This window comes from Ranitomeya variabilis, chromosome 4, assembly GCF_051348905.1.
Source record: "Ranitomeya variabilis isolate aRanVar5 chromosome 4, aRanVar5.hap1, whole genome shotgun sequence".
NCBI lineage: Eukaryota > Metazoa > Chordata > Amphibia > Anura > Dendrobatidae > Ranitomeya > Ranitomeya variabilis.
The window spans coordinates 686,231,709-686,256,928 of NC_135235.1; the positions used below are offsets into that span (position 1 = coordinate 686,231,709).

The window sequence follows — 25,220 nt, forward strand, 5'->3', positions numbered from 1 at the left end:
CTGCTCTGAGTTCCTGCTGCATACACCAGTGTTCAGTAATCCTCCTTCATCTGCTGCTAGTGTTACTTCCATCTGCATTTGCTGGACATGTAAGCTGTGCTGCTCTGCAAAACCTGAGACTATTAACCAGGCCTCCCTGGTTGAGCTAAGATATGATTTGAACTGCCTAATAGCATATCTATCTGTGTCTGGACTAAGTCAAGGATCTATTCGTGTCAAGTTTCCTCAAGAATAATTGTGCTTCATTGACTTTCCGTTTGTTTGCATCTACCTCTGAAGTTTCCTATTGACTGTTAAGCTGCGTTTACTATCTGCACCAAGTGTTGTGGACTTGAGTTTCTCTCTGCACCTGTTTGAATCACCGTGTGATAATATAAACTTTACCACTTATAAAGCTGTGTCCTGTTGTCTTGTTCCACGCAAAGAGTCTCCTGAATTATCCCCTATAATTATTACACTGTTCTTAAAGGAGCAGTACCAGCAGAGGAGCTGAATACTTGTCAGCACAGCAGAGTCCTGCATACACATGTGACCCCTGACTCCTCCCCTCCTGTGACCTCATCACAGGTCCTGTATGCACAGAGCAGCGCCAGCAATATATGTGGAGTGCGGCCCTGCAGGTGGAGGTAAGTGCTGGAAATTCCCCATTACTGAACGCGGGGGACATTAACCCCTTCATACACGGTAATGCTGCAGCCATGTTGGCTACTGGTATTACTGTGACTGTCCGGCCACATCATGTTATCAGGTTTATAGAAGACCCAGTGACGCGATGCTCGGCACACCGTCCTCAGGAAGCAGGTCAGGGAGAGTTGTTATAGGAGGGAGCGCTTAGATTATTGTCAGCCCCCTAAGGATTATAAAGTTGTATTCTTTAGTGTCTTTCATGTGGCACTATAAGGTGTATGTAACCCCTTCACACTGAAGCCTGTTGTCTCCTTCCTGACCAGGCCAATATTTTCAACTCTGACCACAGTTACTTTACAGGTCCTTCTAAAAAAATTAGCATATAGTGTTAAATTTCATTATTTACCATAATGTAATGATTACAATTAAACTTTCATATATTATAGATTCATTATCCACCAACTGAAATTTGTCAGGTCTTTTATTGTTTTAATACTGATGATTTTGGCCTACAACTCCTGATAACCCAAAAAACCTGTCTCAATAAATTAGCATATCAAGAAAAGGTTCTCTAAACGACCTATTACCCTAATCTTCTGAATCAACTAATTAACTCTAAACACATGCAAAAGATACCTGAGGCTTTTAAAAACTCCCTGCCTGGTTCATTACTCAAAACCCCCATCATGGGTAAGACTAGCGACCTGACAGATGTCAAGAAGGCCATCATTGACACCCTCAAGCAAGAGGGTAAGACCCAGAAAGAAATTTCTCAACAAATAGGCTGTTCCCAGAGTGCTGTATCAAGGCACCTCAATGGTAAGTCTGTTGGAAGGAAACAATGTGGCAGAAAACGCTGTACAACGAGAAGAGGTGACCGGACCCTGAGGAAGATTGTGGAGAAGGACCAATTCCAGACCTTGGGGAACCTGAGGAAGCAGTGGACTGAGTCTGGTGTGGAAACATCCAGAGCCACCGTGCACAGGCGTGTGCAGGAAATGGGCTACAGGTGCCGCATTCCCCAGGTAAAGCCACTTTTGAACCATAAACAGCGGCAGAAGCGCCTGACCTGGGCTACAGAGAAGCAGCACTGGACTGTTGCTAAGTGGTCCCAAGTACTTTTTTCTGATGAAAGCAAATTTTGCATGTCATTCGGAAATCAAGGTGCCAGAGTCTGGAGGAAGACTGGGGAGAAGGAAATGCCAAAATGCCTGAAGTGCAGTGTCAAGTACCCACAGTCAGTGTGTTTCATCAAGGGCAGGGTCAATGCAGCTAGCTATCAGGAGATTTTGGAGCACTTCATGCTTCCATCGGCTGAAATGCTTTATGGAGATGAAGATTTCATTTTTCAGCACGACCTGGCACCTGCTCACAGTGCCAAAACCACTGGTAAATGGTTTACTGACCATGGTATTACTGTGCTCAATTGGCCTGCCAACTCTCCTGACCTGAACCCCATAGAGAATCTGTGGGATATTGTGAAGAGAAAGTTGAGAGACGCAAGACCCAACACTCTGGATGAGCTTAAGGCCGCTATTGAAGCATCCTGGGCCTCCATAACATCTCAGCAGTGTCACAGGCTGATTGCCTCCATGCCACGCCGCATTGAAGCAGTCATTTCTGCCAAAGGATTCCCGACCAAGTATTGAGTGCATAACTGAACATTATTATTTGATGGTTTTTTTGTTTGTTATTAAAAAACACTTTTATTTGATTGGACGGGTGAAATATGCTAATTTATTGAGACAGGTTTTTTGGGTTATCAGGAGTTGTAGGCCAAAATCATCAGTATTAAAACAATAAAAGACCTGACAAATTTCAGTTGGTGGATAATGAATCTATAATATATGAAAGTTTAATTGTAATCATTACATTATGGTAAATAATGAAATTTAACACTATATGCTAATTTTTTGAGAAGGACCTGTATAAGGTAATAACTCTGGATGCTTCAATGGATCCCACTGATTCTGAGACTTTTCTTTATGACATATTCTACTTCATGATAGTGGTAAAATTTATTTAATATGACTTACATTTATTTGTGAAAAAATCAGAAATTAAAAGAAAAATTTAAAAATTTTGCAATTTTCTAAATTTTAATTTTTATGCCCATAAATCAGAGAGTCATGGCACAGAAAGTAGTTAATAAATAACATTTCCCACATGTCTACTTTACATCAGCACAATTTTTGAGACATACATTTTTTTGGTTAGGAAGTTATAAGGGTTATTATTATTATTATTTATTGTTATAGCGCCATTTATTCCATGGCGCTTTACAAGTGAGGAGGGGTATACATAATAAAAACAAGTACAATAATCTTGAACAATACAAGTCATAACTGGTACAGGAGGAGTGAGGACCCTGCCCGCGAGGGCTCACAATCTACAAGGGATGGGTGAGAATACAGTAGGTGAGGATAGAGCTGATCGTGCAGCGGTTGGTTGATCGGTGGTTACTGCAGGTTGTAGGCTTGTCGGAAGAGGTGGGTCTTCAGATTCTTTTTGAAGGTTTCGATGGTGGGCGAGAGTCTGATGTGTTGTGGTAGAGGGTTCCAGAGTAGGGGTGATACGCGAGAGAAATCTTGTATACGATTGTGGGAAGAGGAGATAAGAGGGGAGTAGAGAAGGAGATCTTGTGAGGATCGGAGGTTGCGTGTAGGAAAGTACCGGGAGATGAGGTCACAGATGTAAGGAGGAGACAGGTTGTGGATGGCTTTGTACGTCATGGTTAGGGTTTTGTACTGGAGTCTCTGGGCAATGGGGAGCCAGTGAAGGGATTGACAGAGGGGAGAGGCCGGAGAATAGCGGGGGGACAGGTGGATTAGTCGGGCAGCAGAGTTTAGAATAGATTGGAGGGGTGCGAGAGTGTTTGAGGGGAGGCCACAGAGCAGGAGGTTGCAGTAGTCAAGACGAGAGATGATGAGGGCATGGACTAGGGTTTTTGCAGATTCTTGGTTGAGGAATGAACGGATTCGTGCAATATTTTTGAGTTGAAGTCGGCAGGAAGTGGAAAGGGCTTGGATATGTGGTTTGAAGGAGAGATCAGCGTCAAGGATAACCCCGAGGCAGCGAGCTTGTGGGACTGGGGAGAGTGGGCAGCCATTTACTGTAATGGATAGGTTCATTGGGGGGGTCACGTGAGATGGGGGAAAGATGATGAATTCTGTTTTGTCCATGTTAAGTTTCAGAAATTTAGCGGAGAAGAAGGATGAAATAGTGGACAGACATTGAGGGATTCTGGTTAGTAGGGAGGTGATATCTGGTCCAGAGATGTAGATCTGTGTGTCATCAGCATAGAGGTGATACTGAAAGCCATGAGATTCTATGAGCTGTCCCAGGCCAAAGGTGTAAATGGAGAAGAGCAGGGGCCCAAGGACTGAACCTTGTGGGACTCCGACAGAGAGGGGGCGAGGTGAGGAGGTGGTGTGTGAGTGGGAGACGCTGAATGTCCGGTCTGTTAGGTATGATGAGATCCAGGATAGGGCCAAGTCTGTGATGCCAAGGGATGAGAGGGTCTGTAATAATAGGGAATGGTCCACTGTGTCAAAGGCAGCCGACAGGTCGAGGAGGAGGAGAACAGAGTAGTGTCGCTTGCTCTTGGCGGTTAAAAGGTCAGTGGTGACCTTAGTTAGGGCAGTTTCAGTGAAAGGTTGACCAGCGATTTCTCATTTTTACAATAAAATTTTTTCAAAGCAATTTTTTTAGGAACCACATCACATTTGAAGTGACTTTAAGAGGTTTATATGACAAAAAGTACCCAAAAGTGACACCATTCTAAAAACTGCACCCTCCAAGGTATTCAAAGCCACATAGTGTATCCTCGCCCATCCCCTGTAGACTGTGAGCTCTCGCGGGCAGGGTCCTCTCTCCTCCTGTACTTGTGTGTGCCTTGTTTTACTCATGTTTATTGTAATTGTCTATATTTGCCCCGTTCACATGTAAAGCACCATCGAATAAATGGCGCTATAACACTGTATAATAATAACATTCAAGAAGTTTATTAACCCCTCAAGTGCTTCACAGGAACTGAAGAAACGTGGAAGGAAAAATTAACATTTAACTTTTCAGTCAAAATGATCTTTGAGCCCAAGATTTTTTACTTTTTATAAGGGTAACAGGAGAAAATGGACCACAAAAGTTGTTGTGCAAGTTCTCGTGAGCATGCCGATACCCCGTTTTTTGGGGAAAACCTTTGATTGGGTGCACAGCAGGTCTCGGAAAGGAAGGAGCACTGTTTGACTTTTTGTACACAAAATTGGCTGGAATTGAGATCGGACACCATGTCGTGTTTGGAGATCTCCTGATGTGCCTAAACAGTGGAAATCCCCTACAAGTGACCCCATTTTGAAACTAGACCCCTAAAGGAATTTATCTAGATGTGCAGTGAGGACTTTGAACCCACAGGTGCCTCACAGAAGTTTACAATGTAGAGCCATGAAAATAAAAAATCAAATGCTTTCCGCAAAAATGATCTTTTAGCCCCAATTTTTTTATTTTCACAATGATAGCAGGAGAAAATGGACCACAAACAATGTTGTCCAGTTTCTCCTGAGTATACCTATACCAATACCCATATGGAGGAAAACCACTGTTTGGGCACACATCAGGCTCAGAAGGGAAGGTGTGATGTTTTGGAATGCAGACTTTGATAGAATGGTCTGAGTGCTTCATGTCACGTTTGCAGAGCCTCTGATGTGCCTAAACAGTGGAAATCCCCCCACAAGTGACCCCATTTTGGAAACTTATTATTGGAATTTATCTAGAGGCATACTTTTAGGCTATGTGCACACGTTGCGGGTTAGGCTTAGGAATTTTTGGTGCAGATTCTGCCTCTCCTGGCAGAAAACGCACCTGCGGATTTGTTGCGTTTTTTGTGCGGTTCCACAGCGTTTTTTGTGCGATTTTGCTGCGGTTTTCTTGCGGATTTGCTGCATTTTTTACCCCTGCGGTTTTCTATAATGGAATGGGTACAAAAACGCTGCAGATTCACAAAAAAGAAGTGACATGCTACTTCTTTTAAACCGCAGCATTTCCGCAGCGGATTTTCGCAAAGTGTGCACAGCATTTTTTTTCCTCATTGATTTACATTGTACTGTAAATCAATTGCGGATCTGCAGCGTTTCTGCACCTCAAAAAACGCTGCGGATCCGCAGCAAATCCGCAACGTGTGCACATACCCTAATAGTAATGATTATAATTCTTTTGGTTTTACTGGTGTATGAACTTATTATGTGGTGTTATGTGTAAGATGTGTGGAGTACATCAGATTATAAAAGTGTGTTGTGTCAACAGGTTAAAAACTAATTTTATTAATTTGCGGACATGTGGTACGCTTTGAAGCAATCCTTAATTCAAAGGCCAGGTTTCTCAGTGCAGGTTTCACAATGGTAAATTGTGTTCTTTCAGATTCCCTTCTTGGAGCATACTCTGCACCGTTTTTGTGAGCTTCCTTTCTTTGCTGTTTTGGAACCGGTCCTGGAAAATGTTGACCTGGGACAAGAAGGGCACTATCAGTTTCCAAAGTACCGGAACCCTCATCTTTCTGAGTGCAAAACATTAGGGCCTTGATGACTACCTCCTCAAATTAAAAGAAGGTCCCTGCATTGCCTGCAGATCAGAACAGCACAAAAGCATTGTATGGTGCCATCTATACAATGTGCACGGCCAATATTTTGTACCATGCTTTAGCTTTTCACATGGCACTGTATGTTTTGAGGACCTGATCTGACAGATCTACACCCCCATGTACCGATTGTAGTCCAAGATCCAATCTGGCTTTGGGAATTGTGTTGTGGAACCACGAACAGTGACAAGGGAGCTGTTGTCACGGTGTATGGTGGTGAAGATAAGGATATACCTTTTAACCTTATACTCACCACCAGCATGTTGTCGCTATATTGGGCTCGGCTTTCGCCCTTTCTCAGCATTTGCCAAATTTGTGGTTTAGGCAGGCCTCTCTGATTTTTTCACATGGTGCTTCAGGCAACTGTACTTCTGACAGAGAGGGCCTTGAAGAGGGGGATGCTGGTGTAAAAGTTACCAATGTAGACGTGATAACCCTTATCCAGCAGTGGGTACAGCAATTTCCACACAATTTTCGCACTCACCCCCAAGAAATGGGGGCTTTCACAGGGGTTAATCTGGGTGTGCTTTCCTTTGTAGACCCTAAATCTGTGGGTGTACCCTGAGGTACTCTTGCACAGTTTGTACAGTTTAATTCCATACCTGGACCTCTTATTGGGCAGATATTGGTGAAATTTTAGCCTCCCTTTGAAATGAACCAGAGATTCATCTATAGCGATGTCCCTTTGGAGGTTTTGGAGCAAATTTTCTGCTAAAGTGTTCATCTATTTGCCGAATTTTATATAGAAGATCAAAGTTCGGATCGTCTTGGGGAGGAAAGAACGCATTATCACTATAATGCGATAATTTTTGGATCTCTTCAAATCGTGTCCTTGTTATGGCCATACAGATTACTGGTACTGTAGAGAATATCAATACTCCAGTATCGCTGAAGCTCTAATTTTCAGATTATGCCCATATGCAGCACAATTCACCAAAATGTCATCATCTCTGCTGCATCTACAGGGGTCCATCTGGCATATGATAACTTGGGATTTTGGATGAAAACTAGATGGGCATACAAGTTTGTCTGGGCCACCATAAATTTATTTTCTCCTCCCTGAAAAATAATTTTAAGAAGTCAATTTTAGTGAGGCCAGTGGTGTCAAACTGGATTCTTGAGCTGCCGATGAAATCCGGAATGACCGGCTGATAATTTTTAGTGTTCACTACACTAACGCTCGCCCTATAAATTTACTCGGCACTAACTATTCTTTTTTTTTTTGCAAAAGAAAAACGGACATCACCAACAATACACCATACGCTCCCACGATGCACTACCTAAAAATTTACTGAAAGCAAATAATTATTTTTTTGTACTAATGAAAAACGGACATCACCAACAATATAACGTACGCTCCCCTGACATCCGCTACATTGACACTATTCTGTGCAATTTTTTTTCACTAAAATTACACTTTACCAACTACTAGTATTTTTTTCTAAAAAAAAATAATCGGAAGTAACTTACACTGTGACATCCGCTAACTAAAAAAGTCCCTTTATTGACACATTGCCAATGGAGGGGGTTCCAGACCCCCGGGAAAATGTGCAGGGATGGTCTGCTATCCCATTTTAACCCGGTCACTGCACGATGCAGCGCGGTGACCGGAAATAGCAGCGCCGAATATATAATTCACTTTGTGGGAGCGCAGCAGTATATATACAGCACGTCAAGAAGGGGTTAACTTTTTAAACCTATTAAATAACTAAAAAAAACTGATGTGGGGTCCCAGCAATTTTTGATAAAAAAGCCAAGGTAAAGCAGACAGCTGGGGCTGATATTAAGGTCGATGGATATTAATCCCTACCCAGCCTTAAAATACCAGCCCATAGCAGCCCCAAAATTGGTACATCACATTAGATACACCAATTATGGCATTTTGCCTGGTTCTTTCCGGGTGCATGGGCAATTGGGGTAATATTTTTGAAGGTTGATGTCAGCTGTTCTCTTCCAATCTCTTCTTTTTCCTGTCCTGATCTGGCTGTACATCACTACAATGACACTCTTAGAAGCACCCTTGACCAAGTAGCTCCCCTCACCCTCAGAACCTCCAAACACAGAGTGAAACAGCCCTGGCTCGCATCGCAAACCCGATTTCTCCAGCGATGCTCTAGGAGTGCTGAACGCTTATGGAGAAAAACACGCACACCAGAAGACTTCATACACTTCAAATTTATGTTAAGGACCTATAACTCTGCCCTTCACCGCGCCAAACAGTCCTACTACACCACCCTGATCTCCTCACTATCCAACAACCCCAAGAAACTTTTTAACACCTTTCACTCCCTCCTCAGGCCAAAAGCACAAGACCCTATCACAGACATTTGTGCTGATGACCTGGCCTCCCACTTTATAGAGAAAATAGACAATATCCGTCAGGAAATCCGCTCCCAGATACCAAGTGCAGTGACTCCTATCCATCCCTGCATCTCCCCTGGCTCACTCTCCACATTCGATCCCATCACAGAAGTCTCCAAGCTCCTCTCCTCTTCTCGTCCAACTACATGCACAACCAACCCCATTCCCTCACACCTCCTCCAGTCTCTCTCTCCAGTCATCACAACTCACCTAACTACAATCTTTAATCTCTCCCTCTCCTCTGGCATTTTCGCCTCCTCCTTCAAACACTCTATCATTATTCCATTAGTAAAGAAACCCACCCTCGACCCGTCCTGCACAAACAACTACAGACCGGTCTCCAATCTCCCCTTCATCTCGAAACTCTTGGAGCACCTGATCTACTCCCGCCTTACCCGTTACCTCTCCACTCATTCTCTCCTAGACTCTTCACAGTCCGGTTTCTGCCCTCTACATTCGACAGAAACTGCCCTCATCAAAGTGACCAATGACCTTCTGACAGCCAAATGTAACGGTGACCACTCTCTGCTCATTCTTATCGACCTTTCTGCAGCTTTCGACACGGTTGAGCACCCTCTCCTACTCTCTAGGCTCCAGTCACTTGGCATTAAGGACACTGCTCTCTCCTGGTTCTCTTCCTATCTTTCTGATCGCTCCTTCAATGTTCTGTTCTCTGGCTCCACTTCATCTCCTCTTCCTCTCACTGTTGGGGTACCTCAGGGCTTAGTCCTTGGCCCCTTCTCTTCTCCCTCTACCCAGCCCCAATTGGACAGACCATCAGCAGATTTGGCTTTCAGTACCATCTTTATGCTGATGACACACAACTATACACATCAGCCCCTGACCTTACCCCTGCTGTACTACAGAACGCCACTGACTGTCTGTCTGCAGTCTCCAACATCATGTCCGCTCTCTATCTGAAACTCAACCTCTCCAAAACTGAACTTCTTCTGCTCCCACCATCTAGTAACCTCCCTAAATCTGACATTTCCCTCTCCGTGGGTGGCACTATAATAACACCCCGGCAGCAGGCACGCTGTCTGGGTGTTATGTTTGACTTCGATCTCTCCTTCACCTCCCGTATACAATCTCTTGCCCGCTTGTGCCGCTTACACCTAAAGAACATCTCTAGAATCCGCCCTTTTCTCACCATGGAGACCACAAAACCCCTCACTGTCACCCTGATCCACTCCCGCCTGGACTACTGCAATGCTCTATTATTTGGCCTCCCCCTTTCTCGACTTTCCCCTCTCCAGTCTATCCTTAATGCAGCAGCCAGGGTCGCGCATCTGGCTAATTGCTACTCGGACTCCTTCGCTCTTCGCCAGTCGTTACACTGGCTGCCCATTCATTATAGAATCAAATTCAAAGTACTTGTTCTCACCCACAAAGCTCTCCACAGTGCGGCACCCCCTTACATCTCCTCCCTCATTTCTGTCTATTGGCCTAACCGACCGCTGCGCTCTGCAAACGACTTTCGACTAACCTCTGCTCTAATCCGTACCTCCCACTCCCAACTCCAAGACTTCTCCCTTGCTGTGCCAATCCTCTGGAATGCTCTACCCCAACATATTAGGACCATCCACAATTTGCATAGTTTTAGGCGCTCGCTCAAAACACATTTGTTCAGAGCGGCCTACCACGTTCACTAATCAGTCATTTTATGTTTGTGTGTGTGTTGCCCATTCACTATCTCCATCTATCCCCCACCCCCTGAAGATGGCTGGACCATCATTGTAAATGCACACCTGTACTTTGTATCCCCCCCCACCTCATTGTAGTTTGTAAGCTCTCACGAGCAGGGTCGTCTTATTTTGCTTTATTATTGTATTGTTAACGTTGTTACCTATGACTGTTGTGTTTGAAACTGTTAAACTGTAAAGCGCTGCGGAATATGTTGGCGCCATATAAATAAAAATTATTATTATATAAATAAAGATTATTATTATTAACTGTGTAGTGTAGTTATCAAAAATGGGAAGGGACCCCGCGTAATTTTTTATTTAGTACCCAGGAGTGACCTGCGAGTCTGATATGTGTCCAGGTGTCTTCACCATACTGTTCATATTCCATTTGAGCACTGATTCCATCCATTTCTGCCATTTTCCTGCCATCCAAGCCCTCCTGTTAGGGTTTTCTGTTAAAATGCTTTTTCATTGACTTCCATTATAGTCGGTACTCGAGTCTGAGCATCCGACCTGCTTGATTTAAATAAGGAGCACTCAAGCATTTTAGTGCTCGCTCATCACTAGTGGATACAATTGATAACACTTCAGGGAATTTGCAGGAACATGTGGCGAATACTCAATGGATATTCTGCTTTCTGGACCGATTCCACCTCTATGTCCTATTAAACAATCCAGGAAAAGATCTTGTCAGAACCGTGACGTGAGATCCATCTGCTGTCGGCACAAGCAGCGTTTCATGGGGACATCATGGAAAGGGAGTTAAAGTGTGAAAACGCACCTTTTGTGATTTTTCTGGGTCGGATGCCTTTTTTAAGTATAACATGAACACATGAGCCTTTTTTAAGTATGCGTCCTATCCCCTGGGTGTTCCTTATATAGTGACTGTCAAATGACGAGAAGATACCAAATGTCAGAACCAATAAACACAGTGGGTACGGAAAGTATTCAGACCCCTTTAAATTTTTCACTCTTTGTTTCATTGCAGCCATTTGGTAAATTCAAAAAGGTTCATTTTTTAACATTAATATACACTCTGCACCCCATCTTTACTGAAAAAAACAGAACTGTAGAAATTTTTGCAAATTTATTAAAAAATAAAAACTGAAATATCACATGTTCAATAAGTATTCAGACCCTTTGCTCAGTATTGAGTAGAAGCACCCATTTTAGCTAGTACAGCCATGAGTTTTCTTGTTAATGATGCAACAGGTTTTTTTCACACCTGTATTTGGGCATCCTCTGCCATTCTTCCTTGCAGATCCTCTCCAGTTCCATCATGGTTGAAAGGCCAACGTTGGTGAACAGCCATTTTCAGGTCTCTCCAGAAATGTTCAATTGGGTTTAGGTCAGGGCTCTGGCTGGGCCAGTCAAGAATGATCACAGAGTTGTTCTGAAGCCACTCCTTTGTTATTTTAGCTGTGTGCTTAGGGTCATTGTCTTGTTGGAAGGTAAATTTTGGGCCAAGTCTGAGGTCCAGAGCACTCTGGCAGAGGTTTTCATCCAGGATATCTCTGTACTTGGCCTCATTCTTGTTTCGTTCAATTGCAATCATCCTATCCCTGCTGCTGAAAAACACCCCAATAGCATGATGCTGCAACCACCATGTTTCACTGTTTGGATTGTATTTGGGAGGTGATGAACAGTGTCTAGTTTTCTCCACACGTACCGCTTAGAATTATCACCAACATGTAAGGCTTAGAATTATCACTAAAAAGTTCTATCTTCATCTCATCAGACCAGAGAATCTTATTTCTCAAAGTCTGGGAGTCCTTCATGTGTTTTGTAGCAAACTATGCTGGCTTATATGTCTTGCTCTGAGGAGAGGCTTCCATCGGGCCACTCTGCCATAAAGGCCCGACTGGTGGAGGGCTGCAGTGAGAGTTGACTTTGTGGAACTTTCTCCCATCTCCCTACTGTATCTCTGGAGCTCAGCCACAGTGATCTTTTGGTTCTTGCTTATCTCTCCTACCAAGGCTTTTCTCCCACGATTGCTCAGTTTGGCTGGACGGCCAAGTCTAGGAAGACTTCTGGTGGTCCCAAACTTCTTCCATTTAAGCATGTAACCTTGGCCAGATCTGTGCCTTGCCACAAACAATTCAGGGTAAAAAAGATGGCTGACAGCACTCACTTACTGGGGCGCCCGTACAAGGTCCAGGGAACCTTCCAGGACAATCAAGTAGCTTCAAACAAAAGGATCACAGCGCTCCATCCGGGTGTAAGGGTACCGTCACACAGTGCAATTTTGATCGCTACGACGGTACGATTCGTGACGTTCTAGCGATATCGTTACGATATCGCAGTGTCTGACACGCAGCAGCGATCAGGGATCCTGCTGAGAATCGTACGTCGTAGCAGATCGTTTGGAACTTTCTTTCGTCGCTTGATCACCCGCTGACATCGCTGGATCGTTGTGTGTGACAGCGATCCAGCGATGCGTTCGCCGGTAACCAGGGTAAACATCGGGTAACTAAGCGCAGGGCCGTGCTTAGTAACCCGATGTTTACCGTGGTTACCAGCGTAAAAGTTAAAAAAAACAAACCGTACATGCTCACCATCTGATGTCCGTCCGGTCCCTTGCCGTCCGCTTCCCGCTCTGACTGTCTGCCGTCCGGAAAGTGAGAGCAGATCACAGCGGTGACGTCACCGCTGCACTCTGCTCTCACTGTACGGCCGGATCTGTCAGAGCAGGAAGCGGACGGCAAGGGACCGGACGGACATCAGATGGTGAGCATGTACGTTTTTTTTTTTTTTACTTTTACGCTGGTAACCACGGTAAACATCGGGTTACTAAGCGCGGCCCTGCGCTTAGTTACCCGATGTTTACCCTGGTTACCCGGGGACTTCGGCATCGCTCCAGCGCCGTGATTGCAACGTGTGACCGCAGTCTACGACGCTGGAGCAATAATCATACGATCGCTGCGACGTCACGGATCGTGCCGTCGTAGCGATCAAAATTGCACTGTGTGACGGTACCCTAATGGTTTCAAAGAGGTAGCTTTATTATGCCATCAAAGCAAGGTTTCGACCTGATAGGTCTTTATCAAGCATGTGTGATCGTTTTGTCTGTGCCTTGCCACAAGTCTAATTGAAAAAAGTAAAGCGGTCTGGATGGAGCGCTGATGACAGAGGCCACCGGAGCACAGGTTAGGGATTTAAAATCTTAGCTCTAACGTGATAGAAGATTACAGTGCGGGGAAGATGGGAAACCTTCATATAGACGGCCGGTGGTGATGGAGCCAGTGACGGACTCTGGACAAATATGTTTCTAGAGCCGTAGTAGAAGATGAAGATGTCGTCCTCATCATGAAGTAGTTATATCTCCTGTCACGTGTAATGAATATTTCCTGCAGTATTGCTAATGCCGATTCCAGTGTCGGTAAATGAGACGAGAATTAGCGTTATGGAAGATGAGTCTATGAGAAACGTATTCAGCTGCCGACTCCGAGGAAGAAACCGCTTGTTGTCTGTGGCCTAAAATATATAGGTTTTATTAGTAGATGTAAGGAAGACAACTAAATACTGTAAAATAGTAAAAATACCATTGGTGCATGGGTCTCCGCCAATCTCTGTATTTTCTGGTCAGTCTTAAGGAACTTGTAATTCCTACAGCTAATCAGCTGCCATAGCAGTGAGTAACATAGCCAGTGAATAGGAACATGGAGGAGATGTCTTAGTCAGCAATTCAGCTTATGTTCCAGTCCTATAAGACTAGAGAATACAACATCTACACGTTCTATCTCCTATGTTTCCCAGTAATTGAATTATTACACAGGATTTTATGAGGTTACATCGTGTCATCTTCTCCATTCAGGTCTCTACAATATCGGATTCTCTTAGTGGACATCTTCTATATAATTGAATTTTCCTGATTTACCCATCAAAGATGGATATGGACAGAGACAAGATGGTGGAGAGGATATTGCACCTCACCCTAGAGATCCTCTTCCGGCTTACTGGAGAGGTGAGAGATTCTGATGACGTCACATTACATCATTCTTATCTATGGGAATAAAAGATAGACAGAACTGGAGAGGCGAAGACTCTGGAAATGTCTATAGTGAGATTTATTAATGTGTTTCTCCATGACCAGGATTACATAGTAGTGAAGAAGACCTCTAGTGAGCGCTGTCAGGACCCTGTGTCTGAGGGATGGGGAAGACCCCTGAGCCCAATCACAGGGCCTCCACCTGACCCCCTGATACATGAGGGCATCAATGACCAGAAGATCCTAGAACTCACATACAAGATGATTGAGCTGCTGACTGGAGAGGTGACACTGCTGGGAATGCTGGGACATTACACAGTAACGCTATGAAGGGATCTGGGGGATGACGGTATCATTGTATGTGTCAGGTTCCTATAAGGTATCTGGATGTCGCTGTCTATTTCTCTATGGAGGAGTGGGAGTATTTAGAAGGACACAAAGATCTGTACAAGGACGTCATGGTGGAGGTTCCCCAGCCCCTCACATCACCAGGTAATAGACAGGACTAAATACACACGGCCTAAAATTATCTGTATGTAAAGAATGAATTCAGTCCCTGTATGTTTCCTCCAGATCTATCCTGTAAGGGTACAACACCAGAGAGATGTGCCCTTCCTTTTCTTCCACAGGACTGTAGACAAGAAGATCCCAATGTTACTCAGGATCACCAGGTAGATGGAGAGACGGTGTCATGAGATTTCCCCTATGATGTGTAGATGGCTGTGAAGGTCTTGTGCACAGTCTTGTTTTATCCACAGTATTAAATGTTTTATACTTGTGTAATGAGAACGGTGGAGATGGCAGGATTAGAGCTGATCATAGATGTGACTTCTCCATCTGTCTGTGACTTCTACAATATTTGTTTCAGAGTGAAAATCCGACTCATATTAATACTACAGAGACATATGTGAGGGGTGATGAGCGGTGTAAAGAGGAGATTGCTACATATGACTACCCAGGTGAGTAGTAACCACTAAATACAGGGAAGTCACAGATTCCTCTCAGGAAGATGCAGCAGGAAAAATTTATTGCAGTGAATACAGGAAAACGTTTTGGTCAATTGTGACCTTCATCAATTACAGGAGGTTATTAAATAAAAGCCGGTAACGGGAATTATACTCGCTGCACGATCATATATCAAAATTAGTTCAGCGTGGTTGTTGTAGGCAAACCTGCTATGAGCAAATAGGAAGATTCCTGGAGCTGCAGTGCTCTCCGACATGGATGCTTGTCTCAAGAGCTGCGTCGGAGAGCACTGCTGGACCATGCATACCAGGATAGGGATGAGGCACCATGCATCCTAGGACGAGATGGGGGGCCCTGCATACCAGGATGGGGATGGGGCCATGCATACCAGGATAAGGAAGAGGGGGCCATGAAAACCAGCGTAGGGATGAAGGGGCCTTGTGTATCAGAATGGGGATGAGGGGACCATATATACCAGGATGGGGGATATTAAGTACAGAGTTGGCTACTTTTTTGCTTCAATTTTTTTTCCTAATTTCCCCCTTTAAAACCTAGGTGCGTCTTATGGTCCAGTGTGTCTTATAGTCTGAAAAATACAAGGATTGTGATAAACTACAGGAAAAACATTACATCTGTGCCATGTGAAAGATAGCGCTTACTGAATGTGGGAGGACACTCACTTGGCTTCGAGATTTAAGGCACACAGGAACACTTTCCACTTAAACAGTCTATGCGTTTTATTATGCAGTCATAAACCGTACCGCGAACAGTCCATTACACACTGTACCGGAACATGACATTAAGTTACGCTCACTAAACATGCGGGACCTTACTCCGTCCAGTTACCATGGGTGACTGCACAGTTCATTAACTGACCTTCGTCAGTACAAACAGACCCCCAACTCTGGGATACCTTCCTGGAGCTCCTGCTCCACATGCTGACCTCCTGTTAGTCCTCTTTCCTGGGGAAACTGTCTTACTGGGATCACTGTCCTTGTGACCAGGGCACTCATGACAGTCCAGACCCGCAGAAGAAACAGTAGCTTCCATAACGCAGTGCCATCACAGACTCTGCACATACGGCCTCTCCATGTGCTATTCAGAAAGTCCTACTCCCAGGATCTTCCAACACAGGCCTTCAGATCCATGGCGTCACCATGTGCTCTTCAGGGATCTGATCCTACTCCCAGGATTTCCCAACACTCAGGCCATCCAGGATCTTAGAACACACAGACCATTCAGGTCCATACACTCTCTCCCTCAGAGACATGTGACCCAAACCATGGTAACATTATGTGCCTGTAACCACTCCCATAGGTGGGAGGTGTGTGTGGTTAGTCAGATGCACCCAGCTCTCCCATTAACACTCTAAGTCTCCCTTTAAAGCTATACAAACAGAACTCTTATGGAACTACAAGTCCCAGAACAACAATATTGGCTTACAGCGCAGACTCCCTCTGCGACACTGCCATTTACAATCATGCTGAACACTGTTTCACAAACCCAGTTACGCCTCCATGCGTATCCTGAGGAGCACACATACAGCGCCCCCTGGCTACAGCATGGGTTACTGCATCACACATGGTATATCTCTAAGCTGTGCATGGCTGATGGCTGTAATATATGTGTATTCAAGCCTGCAGGAGATGTGTTGGCATGGCTCGAGCCCCGGTTTCATAGATTTATTTAGACATCATGAATTCCATTATGTTTTCCATCCTAAGGAATTCAGATTACTGCCCAATCTCTCCTGAAATGGGGGGTGCTAATACATTCTCTATGCTTTTGGTCAGGACTCATAGTAGCGCTAATGGTCCACCATAAATGAGTGCAACTCCGGTTTAGTGTTCTCCCATCTTACATACGTTGTTGTTGGGGATGTAACTTTTTTTTATTCTATGTCTTTTTTTACCTGTTCATTCTGGATGATAGTTTGATTGTGGTGGGATCGGCCTTCCTGACTAATGTGAGTCTATAACTCCCTGATAGTCTTGAAAAAAAGCTCTTCATTGCCTCTTCCAAATGCTTAAGATCTAAATTTAAAGGGAACCTGTTAGCAGGATTTTTCACAGTAACCTACACACAGTGTCAGGTCGACGCTGCTATACTGATTACATTGATACCTGGTGATGAAATCCGTCTTGTGGTTGTTGTTTAATCATTATTTGTAGTTTTCAGTTAATGAGATTCTCGTGCTCTGGGACGGGGGCTGTTGGTGGGGCTGTGGGCGGTGTTTTATGTGTTGCTCTGCGTACATATTCATCTGTATTGACTTATGGCAATGATCCGTCAGTGACCTGCCCCCTATTTTTCATGATGCATATAATAGGGTTGATATCATTGTTGACAATGCCTATAATATGGTGGCTATTGTGAGGCTTAGAATTTTTTTTTTTACAAATGACACTGGCAGTGCCTGTCCAGTAGCATCTACCGTATCTCTTACTTATAGATGCTACTGCGCAGACGCCGCCATCGCTGGTGACAATTTGCTGGATGTAATTTTTTATGTAAAATAGGGGGCAGGTCACTGAAGGATCAGTGACCTGTCATAAGCCAATACAAATGAATATGTACGCAGAGCACCACATAAAGCCCCGCCCACAGTCCAACCCACAGCCACGCCCACAACACCACCCTGAAGCATGAGAATCTCATTAACTAAAAACTACAAATACAGATTAAATATTAACCAGCCCACAGCTACCCAGAAAAGGCACATCTATTAGATGCGCCAATTCTGGCACTTTGCCCGGCTCTTCCTACTTGCCCTGTAGTGGTGGCAAGAGGGGTTCATATTTGTGGGGTTGATGTCACCTTTGTATTGTCAGTTGACATCAAGCCCACGGATTAGTAATGGATAGGTGTCTTTCCATTACTAACACCATAGTTACATGGTAAATAAAACTCAGCCAGAATAAAGTCTTTTATTAAAAATAAAACGAATCACAGTTTTCCTTTTTTATTTAAGAATAACAAACACAGTTATACTCACCTAACGCCTATTTCCACCTCAGCCCTCGTTCTCCTGTACTTTATAATAAAGTAAAAAAACAACAGTGTAACAAACCTGTCTGTCGTTCTGTTCCACACCGTAATCCATGTCTGGGGGATAATTAGTTTTCAACATGGACGGTGCCAAGATGTGACCATCCATGCTGAGAACCACTGGTGAATGAGCTGCTGTGAGCACAGCATCATTATCCAGCAGTGACATCATCAAGGCTTCCAGCCAGGCTGAACTGCAGTGACCTCAGGACCATGGGAAAAAGTCTGTGATGAGGTCACCACAGTTCAAGCTAAGTCACTTCACAGCAGATCACCGTGAGAATTCTGTGTTTGTTATTTTTAAGTAAAAACAAAAACTTTGCTTTAATTTTAATGAAAGACTTTATTCTGGCTGTGTCTCTATTTACCAAATAATTATAGGATTAGTAATGGAGAGGTGTCTTAGAGACCCCTCTCCATTACTAAGCCGTGGGCTTGATGTCACCTGGCAATACAAGGGTGACATCAACCCCACAAATATGAACTCCACTTGCCACTGCTACAAGACAAGTGGAAAGAGCCAGGCAAAGCACCAGAATTGGCGCATCTAACAGATATGCCTTTTCTGGGCAGCTGCGGGCTGCTATTTTTTGGCTGGGGGGTCAATATCCATGGCCCCTTACCAGTCAGAGAATACCAGCCCCCAGTTGTCAGCTTTTTAGCAAGGCTGGTTGTCAAAAATGGTGGGGACCCATGCCGTTTTTTTTAAATTATTTATTTAAATACCGTATATACTCGAGTATAAGCCGAGATTTTCAGCCCAAAAAAATGGGCTGAAAGTGCCCCTCTCGGCTTATACTCGAGTCATGGAAGGTCGGGGGGGTCGGTGGGTGAGGGGGAGCGACGCCTGTCAAATACTCACCTACTCCCGGCACTCCTGACGCGGTCCCTGCAAGTCCCACGGTGTTCGGTGCGGCAGCTTAAAGTTCTTCCCCTCTTCAGCGGTCACGTGGTACCGCTCATTAAAGTTATGAATATGAACTCCACGTCCATAGGGGTGAAGCCGCATATTCATTACTGTAATGAGCAGTACCTTGTGACCGCTCACTACAGGAAGAAGCTGCCGCGCTGTACACCGTGGGACATGCAGGGACCGCGTCAGGAGCGCCGGGAGTAGTTGAGTATATTTATCTTCCCTCGTTCCACCGAAGCTCTGTCTTCCCGTCCTCTTGCTGTGACTGTGCAGGTCAGAGGGCGCGGTGACGTATTATGTGTGCGCGCCGCCCTCCGCCTGAACAGTCAGTGTGGAGAGAGACGGGACGCTGAAAAGCAACGACGAGAGGTGAGTATGTCATTTTTTTTTTTTTAGAGTAGCCGCAGTATTACATGTGGCACAATGCTGTATGGAGCGTCTATGGGGCCATAAAGAACTGCATGGAGCATTATATGGGTCATCTATGGGGCCATAACTGCATGGAGTATTATATGGGGCCATAACTGCATGGAGCATTATATGGGGCATCTATGGGGCCATAACTGCATGGAGCATTATATGGGGCCATAACTGCATGGAGCATTATATGGGGCATCTTATGGGGCCATAATGAACTGCATGGAGCATTATATGGGGCTCCTGATTCAATATGGATATTTAAAAACACTTAACCTACTGATGTCTCAATTAATTTTACTTTTATTGGTATCTATTTTTATTTTTGACATTTACCGGTAGCTGCTGCATTTTCCACCCTAGGCTTATACTCGAGTCAATAAGTTTTCTCAGTTTTTTGTTGCAAAATTAGGGGGGTCGGCTTATACTCGTGTCGGCTTATACTCGAGTATATACGGTAATTAAAAAAACAGTGTGGGGTCCCCTCTATTCTTGACAACTAGCCTTGCTGAAGCTGAGGGTTGCAGTCTCCAGTTGTGAGTTTTGCCAGACTGGTTATAGAAAATACAGGGGAACCCACGCCAGGTTTTTCATTAATTTATTTAGTTATAGCGCAGGCGGCGGGTAAGAAATACCCCCATCATCTGCTCCTGGTGCCACTGTTCTTAGCGGCAGCAGGTGTAGGTTAATGGGAGTAATAGTCCCAAAAGCCCCCACCTGCTGTCATCATTCTGACTTTAATATAACTCTCATAATTCTCCTCCCAGCAGGGGGAGACTGATGAGAGCATCTTCAGCACTTGCTGCCTGGGAACAGTGCTTACTGTAGCGCTTCTTCCCTGCCAGCCGTCCATGTGGTACTGATTCTGCACACAAGCGACACACGGTTGCCACACGTGTACCATAAGTATTACAAACATGGACATCTCTGGTACCGGTTTTTCCGGTGCTGGAAATATCAGGACGTGTGAAACCGGCCTTATACACAGTTCTCTTTAAATGCCTAATATTTCTTCTTGAAACTCATCAGACTGAAAATATTGGAGCTTAGGATAGTTTAGATTGTGAAATCTCGGAGACTAATGCTAATTACACCAGAGAGATGCTAATAAGAGATAATCCACTGGCGCTTGACAAAAAAAAAAATAATGAAGTTTCGAGCTGCCTATCTGGATAACAACCACCACCTGCTGTTACTAAATGAAAAGGTTTCACCACTAGTTACTCATTTATTACTGATGAAGACTGTTGATCTTGATAATTTCAGTAGTTCCTAATCAGGCCCCATTTTTCATATCTGACGTGTGTCACTTTATGTGGTGGTAAGTTTGGAATTCTTCACAAAGGATAATAGAAAACAAATGGATCTTACAAACTATTTTCCAGCTTTGTACAATACCCTATATATGGTTGTACACTAATGTCTGGTCACATGGCAGTGTTCAGAAGGGAAGGAACGCCATTTAGCTATTTGAATACAGATCTTGCTGGAATAGTTTGCAGACACAATGTATTGGGAGCACTGTTCATGGTCACTTGGCAGCTCAAAAGATGTCCACCATGAAAATGTTTGGCACTATCTTCTCTGCTTTCCATATTCCAAGGATTGCCTTGCTCATTGCTCTTCAGCACCCTTACATGGAATCTGGACTTACAAAGCTACCCCTAGGCTTGGACCATGGTGTTACCTGCTATTCTGTGGTGTTAGATGGTGAGAAGAATAGTCAGGTAGCTGGATCAGAACCAGAATACAGAATCAGAAGATGCAAGAGTAGTCAGTAAACTGGCCACGGTCACAACAGGAAATAAATAGACATGCCGCAAGCTGAGCACAGAGGACTGAACCAGAGGAAAACAACGCGGTATCAGGCAGATTTCGGCAATATGCTTTGAGGTTCAGTAGGGTGTGGTACTTTACAATAGGCTGAAGTAGGGAGCAGATTTCTCCAGCTGGACAGCAGAAACAGATCCCAGATGAGATTGGACACACCATATGCAGAAGCCCTAATATAACTAAATGACAGAAAACCAGAACAGTCAAAATCCCCATAAAGTGATTCCATTTTATAAATTAATTCACTGAGGGTTATGATCCTTAGGAGGAGTGAATATTTTGACTCCACAGCCACTTTCTGTAAATTAACACGCAGTGGATGTTGGAGAGTAGAAAATTACACAATTGCCATTTTATTACCCAACATATAGTGCCCAAATTGTGCTCCAGGAGACACACACCATAAAATAAATTGGTTCTTCTCACTATAGTATTGCTAAATACAGGGATCCTAAATGTTGTTTGAGCACACTGCAAGACTGTCATTGTCTTGGTTAATAATTAAAGTTTTTTACATAGCTTGCCATTTTTATAGACAGTTTAAGTAGAAATGTTCAAAAATATAAAACTCAAGGATATTTTATAAAAAAAATAGTTGTTTTTTTTTAATCTTAGATGACTGTACCAAGAGATTAGAGGGACAGCTGACATCTTCAATTTTTAAATCTGATGATCTTGAGATCCTACAAGATACAACTGAAGTGATTGCTATTACTCCAGATATACCATCATCCATTCACAGCAAAGATCTGTCATCTGATCCCATGAAACAGGCCCCATCTTCTGATTCATTACCGACTACTAAGGAAAATCAAAGTCCAAAAAGAGGCAATAAAAAACAAACTGCTCCTAAAGCAAAGAAGCCATTTTTATGTTCAGAATGTGGGAAATATTTTAAATGGAAATCACATTTTGTTACTCACCAGGGAATTCACACTGGAGCGAAACCTTTTTCATGTTCAGAATGTGGGAAAATTTTTTCACAGAAATCACATTTTGTTACCCACCATAGAACTCACACAGGGGACAAGCCTTTTTCCTGTTCAGAATGTGGGAAATGTTTTAATCAGAAATCATCTCTCGATACCCACCAGAGAGCTCACACAGGGGAGAAGCCTTTTTCCTGTTCAGAATGTGGGAAATGTTTTAATCAGAAATCGTCTCTCAATACCCACCAGAGAGCTCACACAGGGGAGAAGCCTTTTTCCTGTTCAGAATGTGGGAAATGTTTTAATCAGAAATCGGTTCTTGATAGCCATCAAAGAGCTCACACAGGGGAGAAGCCTTTTTCCTGTTCAGAATGTGGGAAATGTTTTAATCAGAAATCGTTTCTTGATAGACACCAGAGAACTCACACAGGGGAGAAGCCTTTTTCCTGTTCAGAATGTAGGAAATGTTTTAACAATAAATCAGATTGTCTTACGCACCAGAGAATCCACACAGGGGAGAAGCCTTTTTCCTGTTCAGAATGTGGGAAATGTTTCGCACATAAATCAAATGTTGTTATACATCAGAGAACCCACACAGGAGAGAAGCCTTTTTCCTGTTCAGAATGTGGGAAATGTTTCGCACATAAATCACATTTTGTTACCCACCAAAGAACTCACACAGGGGAGAAGCCTTTTTTCTGTTCAGAATGCGGGAAATATTTTGCACAGAAATCACATTTTGTTTCCCACCAGAGAACTCACACAGGAGAGAAGCCTTTTTCCTGTTCAGAATGTGGGAAATGTTTTAACAATAAATCAGATTGTGTTAAGCACCAGAGAATTCACACAGGGAAGAAGCCTTTTTCCTGTTCAGAATGCAGGAAATGTTTTAACCGGAAAGCGCTTCTTGTTAGACATCAGAGCAGTCACACAAAGAACAAGCCCTTTTCATTTTCCTAATGTATGAAATATTTTACTTGGAAATCAACTGTTAATAAACATCAGAGATGTCACATAGGGGAGAAGCCTTTTTTATGTTCATAATGTTGGAATAGTTTTAACCAAAATTGGATCTTACTAAATGGATTGTCTCTTGTCATTCCTCATGTTTGCTGACAAAAGGATAAAACTAAACGTTATTAATTCCAAATGTTAAACTATACCCATTCACCCCCTGAATGTTAGTCAGAAAGTGACTAATAGAAAAAACATATAACTCGCGTCTCAGTACATGAGGTGAGGTGACGCATACACACTCGCTCTCCAAGCCTCTCATTTCTACAGATTTTGTCGTCCTCACCAAAGATGACTCATCAGGAGACTTTATGTAATATTGACCTATATTCAAGCAAGACTAGACAAAAAGAAACTAAAATCATGTATCATGTTATCCAAAACAGTCATAAAACTAGCCATATATAGGCAGATCCCAGACGTCATCAAACTATATGCTTCGTACGTTTATAAGGCACTCCACTGTCAGAAACTTATTTTAACTAATAACTTATTCTAACTAATGGCCATGCTGCGGTTCGTCAGGGAATGAGTGCAATATCTTTATAAAGACTAGGGATGTGTGCAACCATAATGTCTGGGAGATCCATGCAATTGCTTAGTATGAGTATGGAAATTATCTCTGGAAGTTAAGTGTACCCTGAGCAGTATATACTGTATTTTCACATACTATCGATTCCTGACATTGGAGTGGCTTAGAAACTTACGAAATATATAGTCTGAAGTCTATGATCTGCCAATATATGGCTAGTTTTCTGACTGTTTTGGATAACATGATATGTGATTTTAGTTTTTTTTTGTTTAGTCGCGCTTGAATAAAGGTCAACTAGCTATTGAACCCGTATTACGCCCGGGTGGCGAGCATTTATATTGGTATAAAGTCTCCATCCTGGTATGTGCTGCTTCCATCCTGGGCCCTAATCTTGTCATGTGCTGTTTCCATCTTGCGCCCCCTTCCTGTCTATAAGGTAGCACCCCCCACAGGCAGACTCTGTAGAATAAGGCAGCACCCCCCCACAGGTAGACACTGTAGTATAAGGCAGCACACACCCCCACAGGCAGACCCAGCAGTATAAGGAAGCACACACCCTCACAGGCAGACCCAGCAGTATAAGGCAGCACCCCCCCACAAGCAGACTATGTAGCATAAGGCAGCACCCACAGGCAGACTCTGTAGTATAAGGCAGCACCCCCCACACAGGCAGACTCTGTAGCATAAGGCAGCACCCCTGTGAAGATACCAGATTGTATTTTAATTTCCCAGACAACCATGTTTTTGCAATCAAAAGAACTGGCTTTTTATCTGCATATTGGCTTGTGAATTTAAGTGTTTATGTCTGGTGGGTCAAGAAGACAGACTTGCCAACTGATATACTATCTAACATACTGTGTAAGTCTGTAATAGTGTCTGTACATAGGGTGTTTTAAGCTTTGTTTATTGATGTGTGCTGAAATGCTAATAGTGCTATGTGATCCCATCACCATTGTTTACCTTATCTTGATGTTGGACTGAAGGACACTAGGTAATTCTAAAAATAGCTTACATGTCTTGGGTATAAAAAGACTCAGAGATCACATGTCTTGGGTATAAAAAGACTCAGAGATCACATCATGAGAGACTGAAGTAACAATTCATCATGGCACCATCACGAGAGACACTGATCTATGATTCTATAGGAAACAACCTACAGGTTTTCAGCTCCGGTTGGAAGGACACAGATCTGATCCAGTGACCATCTCTGAACCAAGGATATGTTTGGAGAAAGCCAGGTTTGGGACCCGCTGGTCGCCTGGTTCTATGGAGATGGTC

General features: G+C 43.7%; 1 protein-coding gene across 1 annotated transcript; it reads left to right on the plus strand.

Moving 5' to 3' along the window:
• Positions 1–557: 557 nt before the first annotated feature.
• On the plus strand, positions 558–23,746 carry LOC143767600 (uncharacterized). Its single transcript, XM_077256026.1, has 7 exons — positions 558–626; positions 14,117–14,266; positions 14,396–14,575; positions 14,659–14,782; positions 14,864–14,961; positions 15,159–15,249; positions 22,083–23,746. Exons 2-7 carry the CDS (start codon positions 14,189–14,191, stop codon positions 23,354–23,356), a joined length of 1,845 nt encoding a protein of 614 aa, XP_077112141.1. The 5' UTR covers positions 558–626; positions 14,117–14,188; the 3' UTR covers positions 23,357–23,746.
• Positions 23,747–25,220: the final 1,474 nt, after the last annotated feature.

Excerpts from the sequence above, each read along its gene's own strand:
- LOC143767600 (XM_077256026.1), top strand. The coding sequence starts at position 14,189 with ATGGATATGGACAGAGACAAGATGGTGGAGAGGATATTGCACCTCACC. Across the intron at positions 14,783-14,863 it reads CCAGCCCCTCACATCACCAG|ATCTATCCTGTAAGGGTACA; the intron begins GTAATAGACAGG and ends TGTTTCCTCCAG. Across the intron at positions 14,962-15,158 it reads ATGTTACTCAGGATCACCAG|AGTGAAAATCCGACTCATAT; the intron begins GTAGATGGAGAG and ends TATTTGTTTCAG.